At 43.0% G+C, this 13,715-nt stretch overlaps 1 protein-coding gene across 5 annotated transcripts in view; it reads left to right on the top strand.

Moving 5' to 3' along the window:
* Positions 1-13,715, top strand: part of LOC147028597 (uncharacterized) — a 136,745-nt gene that overhangs the window by 1,723 nt on the left and 121,307 nt on the right. For all 5 annotated transcript variants that reach the window (XR_015057613.1, XM_085879176.1, XM_085879178.1 and 2 more), the window contains exon 2: positions 12,574-12,696. Coding sequence is in view for 4 of the 5 variants with exons in the window: in XM_085879176.1 (XP_085735302.1) it covers positions 12,574-12,696 (123 nt within the window). In the remaining variant the exon portion in view is untranslated. The remainder of the gene's footprint in view (positions 1-12,573; positions 12,697-13,715) is intronic.

Below are 13,715 nucleotides of genomic sequence, written 5' to 3'. Positions count from 1 at the left end.
TTTGAGTGTGCGTGTAAACCTTCGCTGCATATAATTCGCACAACTCTATTTCTGAGCCCTGAAATGCGGGCAGACCCAGATCCGGCCAACTCAGCACCTCGGAATTCGCTTCATGTGTGATGTCATAATTCTGTTGAAAACAAAACCCCATGATGACAACATTCTCGTGATGATGATTTTTCTTTATTATCAGGGAGGAAGACCGTAAACAGTTAAAATCGTTGACAAAAATCATTACCAAACAGTTCCAGTATAAATGTTATCCTCGTTCACCGAGGTGGTTACTCATATGGCGTCAAAACACCATGAAATGGGTCTTTCTAGGCAACATAATTTTCCTTTAATACAATTGAACATACTTAACTTTGTCTGTGTGTGTGGAAGATCTTTGCCCATTTCAGACTGCTCTGTGAGTTTGGCACAAATTAATTGGAGACGGCCACTTACCTTTTGGGGGAATGAAAGGCTAACCACAAAAGTGTCGGACCCAGTGACGGATTGTTATGATTTGGTGCTAATTTTTTGCTTGTTTATATCTGCACGGAGCTTTATCCAGGAATTAAATAAATTTGCTTATTAAATGTGTCATCGTGAAGAGCTTGCACATAATACTGGATTACATTGGGAGACATTGTTGTACTTTTGCACCAGTGACAAGGATGATGCGGGACAATGAACAATTCACTGTAGCTTATAGGATTCAAGCTTGAAGTCACAGCATCTTTACTGGGAAGTGCTCAGATGGGAACAAACTGACCCGTTCACCTAATTTTATTTATTTACTAGCCAATACCACCTGTCGCTTCGCTGACAGGAATACTAAAGAGGGGAGGGAGAAAAAGAGGGGGGAAGAGGGAGAGCAAGGAGGGGTGGGGGAAGGGAAGACACTGTGAGGTGAGAGGAAGGGAAGGCAGACGTGAGGTGGAGCGTTAATTACTGCCTGGACGCATCCAGAGACAGACACCGTCCAGACATAACCACCGTTCGGATATGTCCAGAGAGAGAGATGCTTTGTGAACAACACACACACACACACACACACACACACACACACACACACACACACACACACACACACACACACACACACACACACACACACACACACACACACACACACACACACACACACACACACTTGACCGACATCGGCAACAACAACAACATTGCATTTAGATGGACATTTCAGGGATATGTTCACAAACATTATTCTTTATAAATAGCTGTGTATGACGGATGTAAAAAATATTTGGCTCGGTAATTTAGAAAGCACGTTAATACAGCAAACGGCTCAGAAATCAGGTGTTATTTCACAACAACTTGCTCGGGGTGACTGAGCACGAACCACTCGCTCGGGGTGACGGAGCACGAACCACTCGCTCGGGGTGACGGAACAAGAACCACACGCTCCGGGTGACGGAGCATGAACCACTCGCTCGGAGTGACGGAACAAGAACCACTCGCTCGGGGTGACGGAGCACGAACCACTCGCTCGGGGTGACGGAGCACGAACCACTCGCTCGGGGTGACGGAGCACGAACCACTCGCTCGGGGTGACGGAGCACGAACCACTCGCTCGGGGTGAAGGAGCACGAACCACTCGCTCGGGGTGAAGGAGCACGACCCACTCGCTCGGGGTGACGGAGCACGACCCACTCGCTCGGGGTGACGGAGCACGACCCACTCGCTCGGGGTGACTGAGCACGACCCACTCGCTCGGGGTGACTGAGCACGAACAACTCGCTCGGGGTGACGGAGCACGAACCACTCGCTCGGGGTGACGGAGCACGAACCACTCGCTCGGGGTGACGGAGCACGAACCACTCGCTCGGGGTGACGGAGCACGAACCACTCGCTCGGGGTGACGGAGCACGAACCACTCGCTCGGGGTGACGGAGCACGAACCACTCGCTCGGGGTGACGGAGCACGAACCACTCGCTCGGGGTGACGGAGCACGACCCACTCGCTCGGGGTGACGGAGCACGACCCACTCGCTCAGCGTGACGGAGCACGAACAACTCACTCGGGCTGACGGAGCACAAACAACTCGCTCGGGGTGACGGAGCACGAACCACTCGCTCGGGGTGACGGAGCACGAACCACTCGCTCGGGGTGACGGAGCACGAACCACTCGCTCGGGGTGACGGAGCACGAACCACTCGCTCGGGGTGACGGAGCACGAAACACTCGCTCGGGGTGACGGAGCACGAACCACTCGCTCGGTGTGACGGAGCACGAACCACTCGCTCGGGGTGACTGAGCACGAACCACTCGCTCGGGGTGACTGAGCACGAACCACTCGCTCGGGGTGACGGAGCACGAACCACTCGCTCGGGGTGACGGAGCACGAACCACTCGCTCGGGGTGACGGAGCATGAACCACTCGCTCGGGGTGACGGAGCACGAACCACTCGCTCGGGGTGACGGAGCACGAACCACTCACGCTGAATGACGCGGCGTGGCAAATGCGTCCACAGTGAGTGAGTGATTCACTCACAAGGACATAGCGTGTTACCGCTATGGACTGTAAGGCGTTCGGCAAGTGGCTTAAGCACTCATGCAAGCACTCCAATTAAATGGTTGATAAGGAATGGTTGGCCAGTCTGTCGCTGCATATCATATAGGATCTAATCAACTTTAAAACAGTCTTTACCTCACACGCAGCAGTTAATGAAATAAAATGAATTCGTTCAAATAACGACTTTATCCACAAAAGGATTGCTGCTTAATGCAGAACAACCCTGAAGACATCGCAAAGTTCATTCGCCCGTGAAATAAACATTGCAGATAATCTGCCATATTGCCTGCTCGTCTGTGCACACGTCACGTGGTACATCTGTTTGGGGTCCGTGCAAACATTATAAACTTATTTTAAAATGTCTGTTTTTCACCAAATTTGCTTTGAATACCTGTGGAGCACCTCGTGAAACTTCCAACCGTGTCGACACAGATTTGGCAGACACTATGGATAAGCAGTCTCTCTGGGGGGACAGGACATGAGGTCTGGCAGTGAATGCATTAAATCATATCGCTCAATGAAGCTGGTTAATTTTGTTACATTCCTAAATATTTTGTTCACTCAATATAATTCTCCAAACAGTCGAAAAAGAGAAGTTTAATGGTTTGGAAATTTTACATTGTCTTGTGTATGTATGGAGGAGGGAACATCGCCTTGCTTACTTAAAATAAATTGGTCTATCGACTTAGGTACAAGACTTGTTATTTCTTTAAATTATCAGATTTCACAACAGATTTCGACACTTATTTAGTCCAGTCGATATCCGATCCTCAAAACCGAAACAATATTTCCATGATGTACTTTAATTTGTCCGTAAGAGTCGATCATGAAAAATCGTATCAAATAATCCATGAATTTACTCCAAGCTCCTAATTTGAAAACTATAGTACTTACAAAAGCGATGTAAATAGCGATTTGTAGCGAACGTAGTGAGCTTCATACTTAACGCGTGCAAATGAGAGAATAGGAAACAACAACAGCAAAACAACAACAGCACAATACCCTGGCAATTTGGAATCCGTGTCGTTGGCTTTGACCCTTTTGCTTCTGGTTTTTTTTTTGCTTCCGGTTTTTGTCATGGGCAATGATGCATGCCAGGAGATAAAGGCATTATCGGAGACATGAAAGACCCAAATATCAGACATGGTGTATATTTCCTCCACTGATTTTAATAAAGATATCTCCCGCATCATCAAAAAACAATTTTTAATCGTGATTTACATTATTTGATCGCTGATCCCGAATCCAGGCCGAAGTAACCGGAAATAGCGTATACAGTTGTGAACAAGTTATAGGTAAAGTCAGAAGCGAATGTAAGAAGAATTCTACGTTCGCTTCTAGTATTTTTTTTTTAGATGAGATCCTGTTCTCGGCGGTGTATAGTAGTTGTTGTGAAGGTAATGTTGAGGTAATATTAATTTTTTTAGATGAGATCCTGTTCTAGGCGGTGTAGTTGTTGTTGTGAAGGTAATGTTGAGGTAATATATTTTTTTTAGGTGAGATCCTGTTCTTGGCGGTGTGGTTGTCGTTGTGAAGGTAATGTTGAGGAAATGTTTTTTTTCAGATGAGTTCTGTCCGAGGCAGTGTAATTGTTGTTGTGGAGGTAATGTTGAGGTAATATGCAGTTGTGTTATCACGGTTATAGAAATGCACAAATAATTAATTTGATCTATAGTACACCCAATCACACCTTTATGACTAAAACTTAACAACAAAACTAGAGAGTAAATACTCCAGCAATTTTGTCTACCTAATTTTATAATAAAGATATCTCCCGCATCATCAAAAAATAATTTTTAATCGTGATTTACATTATTTGATCGCTGATCCCGAATCCAGGCCGAAGTAACCGGAAATTGCAGCATCGAATGGAAGAAGAATTCTACGTTCGCTTCTCGGCTTTGCCTATTCCATATTAGCAATGATGACATTTGATAATATGAGTGAGAAAAGTGGAAAAAAAACTTTTTCGTTGAGAAATCGTTGTGGTCTGTTCCAAGTCAAGGGATGGTTGAGCAGGCCAAAAAACATGGCGGCTTCAGACCAAAGCCAGGTTACACAGGAAATGCATTAAGACCCCAGAGAGTGAGGTGGCCGAGGATCGCCTGATGAAGGATGTAATTAAATAAAGCCTTTAGTTATCTTCAAAAGGGGTGTTTTAATTATTCCAAACACCCAATTTTCACTCTTGCACTTCCTTGGAGTTTTCCTGGTTTGCATGCAAAACTTCAGGCTGCTAGGTTTTATGGTTTTGGTGTTGAGGAGGAGACACACACACACACACACACACACACACACACACACACACACACACACACACACACACACACACACACACAATTGGACACAAACTAATACACGAGACACAACACAGGACTGTCAGATGAGACAAACACACCCACTGAGCTTTGGGGAAGTGCTGACACTTCCCGGGACACCCTGGGTACCAGCGATATCACAACAATTTTGCCACCTTTTTCAGCAAACTCAAGGCCCTGTCACACCTTGACGATTTAGCCAGCGTATGCCGACGTATGAAAAATTTGTCTAAAACGCTGGCACACACCGAATACGTTATGGGTAAGTTTGGCATACGTCGTAGTACGCTGGCATACGTCATAGTACACCGAGCTGTCGACAAATTTTAACATGCTTGAAATTTTTTGACGTATGCCAGCGTATGACTCGCACGCTCCGCAAACGCTGGCCATAAGTTTTCTGCACATGACGCGATTGTTGACACACGTCGACACACGTTACTTGTAAGTTACTCATAAGTCGAAACACATCGAGGTAATGTTTAGCATACCCGAAACTTATTTCTAACCTATGAGTGACGTGTTGTAGGCACGTTATGCAATTGTTAACACACATCGACACACGTTACTTGTAAGTTACTCATAAGTCGAAACACGTCGAGGTAATGTTTAGCGTTCATTGTTCCAGACTCCATGTTTTTTTTTGTTTGTTTTTTTTTCTTCGGCATGACGGTGATGTTGACATTTCAATTTCTAGTGCGGTTATAATATAATTAATAGGCTGCCGCTCAATGATTTAAATCATAACTGCACTAGAAATCGAAGTATCAACATCACCGTCATACCGAAGAAGAAGAAAAAAAAAACAAAAAAAAACCATGGAGTCTGGAACACTGACGGGTTCCTCCTGTGTGAACCCCATTTTTATAGACCAATTCCCCTAAACGCTGCCAATACGCCATTATACGGTAGCTGTAAGTTAGTAACACGTTCAATGGTCATCCGGAAGACGTCAAATAGTCTACATACGTCAATATGCGTTGGAGATACGTTACACATAGGTTCAAAGCACGTTACTCATAGGTTCAGTCTACATACGTCAATATGCGTTGGAGATACGTTACTCATAGGTTAGAAATACGTTTCAGGTACGCTAAACATTACCTCGACGTGTTTCGACTTATGAGTAACTTACAAGTAACGTGTGTTAATGATCGCGTAACGTGCCTACAAGTTATGGCCAGCATATGCGGAACGTGTGCGTCATACGCTGGCATACGTCAAAAAATTTTCAACATGCTGAAAATTTGTCGACGTACTCGGCGTACTACGACGTATGCCAGCGTGCTTCAGCGTGCTCTTAACGTATACAAAACTTACCCATAATGTATTGGACGTGTGCCAGCGTATTCGGCAAATTTTTCATACGTCGGCATACACTGGCTAAAACGTCAAGGTGTGACAGTGGCTTGACACTTCGATGTCTCGTGCGGTTATGATTTGAATCGTCGAGCCGCAACCTTTTAATAGGCTATGCCACGTGATCGTCGGCGATACGCTGCCGCGCGCTATGCATAAGTTAGACTATCGTTGGGCATAGGTTGTGAACGCCAACAACACGCTCAGCATTCGTTGGTATAAGTTATCTATATGTTATCGAAACGTTGTGTGTACGTTACTAATATGTTATGCATACGTCCAACTCATCATGAATACGTCCAAAACTGGAAAAAAAAACATCGATAGTTCAGCGTACGCCAGCGTTTAACATACATTTTGATACCTTGCCATCTGCTGGCTGAAACGTCAAAGTGCGACAGGGCCTTCACCGCGGCATTTTCTCGGGAGGAATTTCTTTTTACAAATGGATGCCAACCTGTGGTGGTTGTCCATGCTCTTATCATACTAAAATACTCAATTTGGTGTCTGTCTGTCTGACCGCGATGCATTCGGTGATTACTTAGACAATCTCAACCAAACTTGAAAAGGAGCACTAAGGGTCACACCATGAAGGTTGCAGCAACTTCATTTGCTTCCCCTTTCCCAACAAGGGGGATTTTCACCTTGTGTGAAATCCATGTTAAGGTGTATAAATAGCTTATCATGGATTTTTACCAAGTTCGCTTATCTATCTATAATTCCAGCAATGTGTGTGTGTCTGTCTGTGTCTGTGTCTGTGTCTGTGTCTGTGTCTGTGTCTGTGTCTGTGTCTGTGTCTGTGACCGCTGTTTCTCGACAACCACTGATCCGATCTAATTGAAACTTGCCAGATATATTGCTGGGGTCCTGAGGATGTGCCTTTTCAAGGTTTGATATTAATCGGACAAGTGCTTCCCAAGTTATGGCCATTTATTTACCAACCAATAACAAGACACGTTGCTGCGTAGGCGTGGCCGATGTGGGAAGGGAACCTCAGCCGCGTTCCCCATTACGGGTTACAACGTACAGGCTTCCGGATAGTGAGGACTTATTGTATTCTAATAATTTCTCGATTTCTTATGCGCATTTATAGATAAACACAATGCCCCAAGTTGTGATCGTCTTCATATTAGACGGTGCATAAATTTTGGGAACATCAGAGTGAGCTGGTATGCTCTGAACCAGGAAGTAAATTTTTTTTTTGCACGAATGTTTTTTTTTTCTCTTCTCTTCTCTTTGTGTTTTTCCTTGCGATGACATTGCGAAAAGGCAAAATACGTCAGCACTAATTGAATAATTGGCCATTAAAACTAATAATTTATCAAAACGTTGGCAGATCCAGCAGCCTCTGCATTCTTGCCCTGGACGAGGAAACAAAGAAGAAGCGCCGTTTCCTCAGCGATGTTATTTATGAAGAGGTGCTAACGAGATAAAGGTGTGTACAATGTACATGGAGACGATTTTTATTATTATTTATTTATTGAAGAAAAATTGTTCTGAAAATAATTTATCAAAAAAGTGCACAACTTTTTTTTTGTTTCCAATTGTCAAAACGCTGTGGCCTTTGGAAGTGTTAAGGAATTCAGCTCTACTCAATACGCTTGCCAACAAATACATCTCAATTTGGTGATAAAAACGATTCACAACGACGGGTTTCCTTACTCATTGCTCTGCAATCTGCATTCAACTCCTTCATTTGTCATCTCATTGACCTCATTTCATCTATCTTTAATTCCAGCATTCTGTGTGTGTGTGTGTGTGTGTGCGTGTGTGTGTGTCGTCTATCTATAATTCCAGCAATGTGTGTGTGTGTGTGTGTGTGTGTGTGTGTGTGTGTGTGTGTGTGTGTGTGTGTGTGTGTGTGTGTGTGTGTCGTCCATCTATAATTCCAGCAGTGTGTGTGTGTCGTCCATCTATAATTCCAGCAGTGTGTGTGTGTCGTCCATCTATAATTCCAGCAATGTGTGTGTGTCGTCCATCTATAACTCCAGCAATGTGTGTGTGTCGTCTATCTATAATTCCATCAGTGTGTGTGTGTGTGTGTCGTCTATCTGTAATTCCAGGTGTGTGTGTGTGTGTGTGTGTGTGTGTGTGTGTGTGTGTGTGTGTGTGCGTGTGTGTGTGTGTGTGTGTGTGTGTGTGTGTGTGTGTGTGTCGTTTACGAGAGCGAAGGAACGGCCTGTGTTGTTGTTTCAGGCATGCGGTTTGAAAGTTTTTGTTTTTGTTTGCACGTACGAGCATGCACCTGTGGGCATGCACTCGTTATAACAAAAGCAATATCAACACCAATGATAATAACATCATATTAATGTTATTACAAAACAATATTAAAACTAATAATATCCCCCCTCCCCAAAGCATTTTTCCTCCTTGGCCAAACGCTGTTAACATGTATAAATATCTTATTGTGGCATTTCATCGGGCACCCCCACCAGAAGTAAAAAATATTATAAACCACAAACATGGATGATTACCTTTTTAAATAGTCAATACTGCGGTTTAACACTAAACTGAAAAGAAGGAAACCTGACCTTCTTGATGCATTATATGCTTATCTCGTACCCCACAGACAAACGGACCCGAGCCTATATCTACTGTAATCGATATACCCAAGAGAGCATACTAACAGGACCCCTCCTTTCGCTCCCGTCGGGAGCGGGTGTACAAGTCTTTTTACATGCTGAACGTGAATCAAGGAAGTGGCACATATCATTTTTCAAGCCTTTTGTATGACTTGGCTGGTGTTCAAACCACAGACCTCCCACACAAACAGCGGACACTAACCATAAATTAGCATAGAGTACAATTCCCCTCTTATTATCTCTGCCACCAAAGGTGAAGGAGGTTATGTTTTCACCCCTCTCTTTCTGTTTGTTACTTGCAAAATCGAAGATTTTTCAAGTATATTGGTTAGTCGATTTTGTTATTCTGTCTGTTTGGCTGTCTGTCTGTTTATCGCCGACAGGTCACAATTCTAAACCGATCTTCATTAAGCTTCACCAAATGGTAGGGTTGTCAAAAAGCAAGAAGCCTATTCTTTTTGAGGTCAAAGTCAACATAGGCCAAAAGGTCAACATTGGCCCAAGGTCAACAACTAAGGTGGCATTTCTAAAATCCTCAATTTTCAACCGATTAACTTGAAATTTGAAGAGGATTTATACTTGAGGTCACTGAATTCAACCAGCCAATTATTATTGAGGTCAACATCGGCCAAAAGGTCAACATAGGCCGAATTTCTAAAATTGTTAATTTCATCCGATTCACTTGAAATTTGAAGAGCAGTTGCACATTTGGTCATTGAATTCAACCACCAATTAGTTTTTGAGGTCAAATTTGTTTTATGGATTTTGCAAGCATTGTGCTCTGCACAACGCCTTCTTCTTGTTATCTTGCCAAAACGAAGTTTTTGCAAGATATGTTAGTCAGCTTGTATGTTTTTTTTTTGTTTGTTTGTCTGTAATCACGTATAAATAATTCTTCAGAGCACAGTTATCATTGGAATTTTTTGTAACTTCGCATATCAGAGGACTATAGAGGTCCCTTTCAGTGCACAAAATTTTGAAGGTCAAGGGTCAAGGTCACTTTGTCGCAAATCAGGGGAGTCGACGAAACCCTTATTTTTTGAGTAATTTTGATCGGATCGTCTTCAAACTTCATGGGAATATAGTTCATTGTCTGGCGCTCAGCTGATTAATTCTTGTTGGCGATTGGCCTTGACCTTCATGGTTAGCGCCTGAGGTCAAACATATTTGACCCCAAGGTCAAATTTTCAAGTTTTAGGAACCATATCGTGTGGTACCTCAAATTGAACACCTTGATGAGTGCTTTCTAGATATGTCAAGCTTGAGACATCATGACGTCATTTGGTGACGTTATGAGGCAAACGCATATTTTTCATGGTTACTCTGTAGAGCAATTCTCATCGGAATCTCTCGTAGGCAGATATTCCTCAAGGAGTCGCTCCTGGTGGATAGCAGCTCTGTTCACCTCAGTGTGACCTTAAAGAAGTCACACGTGGTCACCTTTTGGCAAGATTTTTATTTGTCTGTCTGTCTGTTTGTCTGTCTGCCGAATATCTCAAAAAGTTGTGGACGGATCCGGATGAAATTTGTTGAGCAGATTGGGTGTATGACAAGGACGAACTGATTATATTTTGGTGAAGATACCAATCCAGGTCTGACCACTATAATTTTTTAAGTGATTCTTCACCATTGAGAGTTGGAGCCAAAAATGATATACAGCACGATATCTCAAAAAGTTGAAGACGGATTCGGACAAAACTTGGTGGACATGTTGGTTGTGTGACAAGGAAGAACCGAGTCAATTTTGGTGAGAATCCGGATCTGGATCCGAGAATTTTTAAAGTGATTCTTCACCGTTGAGATCAGATCGGGCTAAACTAATATATAGCATGATATTTCAAAAAGTTCTGTACGGATTCGGATGAAACTTCGTGGACAGGTTGGGTGTGTGACCATGACAAATTGTTTCGATTTTGGTGAAGATCCAAATATGGATCTGAAATTTTAATTTTTCAGATCCAGGTGAATATCCGAGATTTATTTAATTTTTTTAAGTGATTCTTCACCATTGAGAGATAGGGCCAAAAACGATAGAGTACTGTATAGCATGATATTTCAAAAATGTATTGGGCACGATGTTACTCATGGATCAGGCATTACGTGGTGGAGGTACGCGCTCTGCCGAGTGCCCTTCTAGTTTAATACTGTACTCCATTGTATTTTACAAGAAAATGAATGGTGGATTTGATGAAATTATTATTTTATTCCTATTATTGTTGCTATTAATATTGTTATCATCATCATCTTGACTCTTTCTTTGGACTATCACCCACTGTGCATCTCTTGCATTTCCTTCACCCTGCCTTCGCCTTCTCCTAGTAACACCATGTAAAAAGCCAGTGAGGTCAGAGCCGCTTGTTTTTGCAAATTATTATCCCAACGGATCAGCCTCCTCTGCTAATTCCCAGCCAGACGGCCAACAAATAAACGGGCCAACAAATAAACGACATCGGGGGTTGGGGCTTTGGTGTTTTCCAGTGGAATGAGCTGCCCAAATCCAGGCCTCGTGCTGATTACCCCTCTGTTTTTTTTTCCAAACTAACTTTGCCTGGCCAAATAATTGTTTGTTCATGTTTAATGAAATCTCCAGCCAATTGCCATGTCGTATGTGGGAGGGTTACAGTTTCTGGAGAAAGGTGAAGTAATCTGATTCAATTTTAATATCCCCTTCTCTTTATAGAAACTTATTTTAATATCCCCTTCTCTTTATGTTCCTGCATTCTGGGTGCACATATCGTTTAACTTGCCAAAATGAGACAAAATGCAGATGATGCCATGAGTGTCTTTATTGCCAATGATGAGAATGGAAAAACGTATTTCATTCTCAGATGCTTGTCGCACAAGTCTCTTTTGCACATTAAAACACCACGATGTTCATAAATCACTATCATATTCAGTGTCCTAACCCTTCCAGGAGCCTTGACCTAAGATACAAAAGAATAATTTAAAAAATTGTATAATTCTTGCGTTTTTTTTTTTTTTTAATGTGGGATGAAGGAATTGGTTCATGTCCATCCATCTGTCTGTCTGTAAACGTCAGTTTATGATTGAGGAACAACTTCATTTCAATTTAATGTTATATTTTGAACACAAATCGGAACATGAGTCGAAAACACAAACCTTCCGTTTTACAGTACTTTATCTCTGAAATCGTCCCGATCACGCAAGCGTAGAGAGGAGTGAGATAATATTTTTTACTCTGTCGGGCAGTCAAACAAATTTGAAAATCATTCCAAACAGAAACTTACTGTTTATAAGGACGTCATAAAGCACACAAAAAACAGACTCGAATCACTAACATAACGTGTTTGATAGGGTCATGTAATTGACACTGTGTGAATGGTGGTAAAATCTGGAATTTATTTATTTATTAGACTTTTACAATCTTTATTTTATTTAAATTGAACTGTACACTTGAACACTGTCGAACACAAATCACCTTTTTTGCACTTTCAAAATCCTTCTGCTTTGCAGTGCTTTGTCATGTTAAATCGGGTGGTGAATAAAACTGCTTCAATAATGCTAAACTTCTGGAATTTTTTGTAGCAACCTTTAAAATCATGATTTTACTTAAATTGAAGTATATACAGTACTTGCGCACTGAGTGGAAAATGTGTTCTATGAACTCTCTAGTTGATGGGTTGTGATGAGTTCATATTTCACTCAGTAAAGATGAAGACACAAGCATCCCAAGTTTGCCTGACATGCATGAAACACCGATTGTGACGCTATTGATGCACTGATTTTACAATGCTCATCTTATCGAGTATGCTCATTTCTCCCGGTCCATCACAGAAATTGGTGTTCGTACATCGTCAGCCGGAAGGTTTCTTGCCCAGTTATTAATGGGACGCAAACACGCCTGCGCAGGTTCTATCACCATTGCACCTGGCCTCCAGAATGCTCCGGCAAAGTGAGGTGAGCTCATTTCGGAAACTGCCCTCTTGGTGATGTGCAGATTTAACTTTACACGATAAAGTCTGTTGTCTTTCAGAAACCAAACTTCAAAGCTATTATGTATATATATACAGTGGCCCGTAAAAATATTCACCCCCGTCCAATGTTTTCACATTTTGATGCCACCTGAGCTTATTTCATGATGCTTTCAAATCAAACTTTGTGAAGAGCCTTCACAAACTACTCCAAAGTGATAAAGCTGAAAAAACACAGATATAAAAACACTAAATATCACTCCCTCCCCTGCTGCCTAACAAATCTCCAACACCTGCAATACAGGGTAATAGGTACCTACCCTGCCACAGCCTGCATACATGCTGTAATTTCCAACATTCAAACAAATCACAATCCTTTATTCACAACACACCACATTTTAACCCTTTTAACCCGATCGACGTGCTTCACTCTTATGGCAAATCTTACCCATCACCCATACCACTTCCCCAACTCACCTGCATACCCCCAGAAGCAAAGCATGACGAGTCGAGACAATGGGGAAAGGTAAATTTATCACAAGTCCAATTACCACTGGGGAGCCCATTCATGACCAGCAGTGCCTACTGCAGACAATCTTTGCATGTACCCCATGCCAATTAAACCCAGGGTTCTCTTCCCAAACTGAGAACCCATTAATCACAGTGGACCATCTGTGGAAGGTTAAGTGGGCCCCAACAGGCCTTTCCCAATCACTCCATAGCTTCTTTCCACAGATGCTCCAGTGGTTGTCCGGTGGACTATATTCCCACCCAGTCCTTGTGGTTCGATCTGCGTCCATAGCCCAATACAGCATGGCAGGTCTCAACATGCTTGCAGTCCCTGAGCCTCAGGGAGAGGCTGCTTGGCCGCATGCCCAGGCAGTCACCTCATCAGACCCTTACTGGCCCTCAGTGGTGCTACCACCAAGGGGTGACCCACAACAACTCCCCCAAGTGGTCTTTATGGTACATGATGACAGGTGCCCAGAAAGAATCACCTTGGAC

The sequence above is a fragment of the Eptatretus burgeri genome, chromosome 4 (assembly GCF_056783735.1).
Source record: "Eptatretus burgeri isolate ZD-2024b chromosome 4, Ebu_testis_v1, whole genome shotgun sequence".
Classification (NCBI taxonomy): Eukaryota; Metazoa; Chordata; class Myxini; order Myxiniformes; family Myxinidae; genus Eptatretus; species Eptatretus burgeri.
The sequence above is the reverse complement of the archived record's forward strand: the minus strand, read 5'-3'. Positions and strand labels throughout refer to the sequence as shown.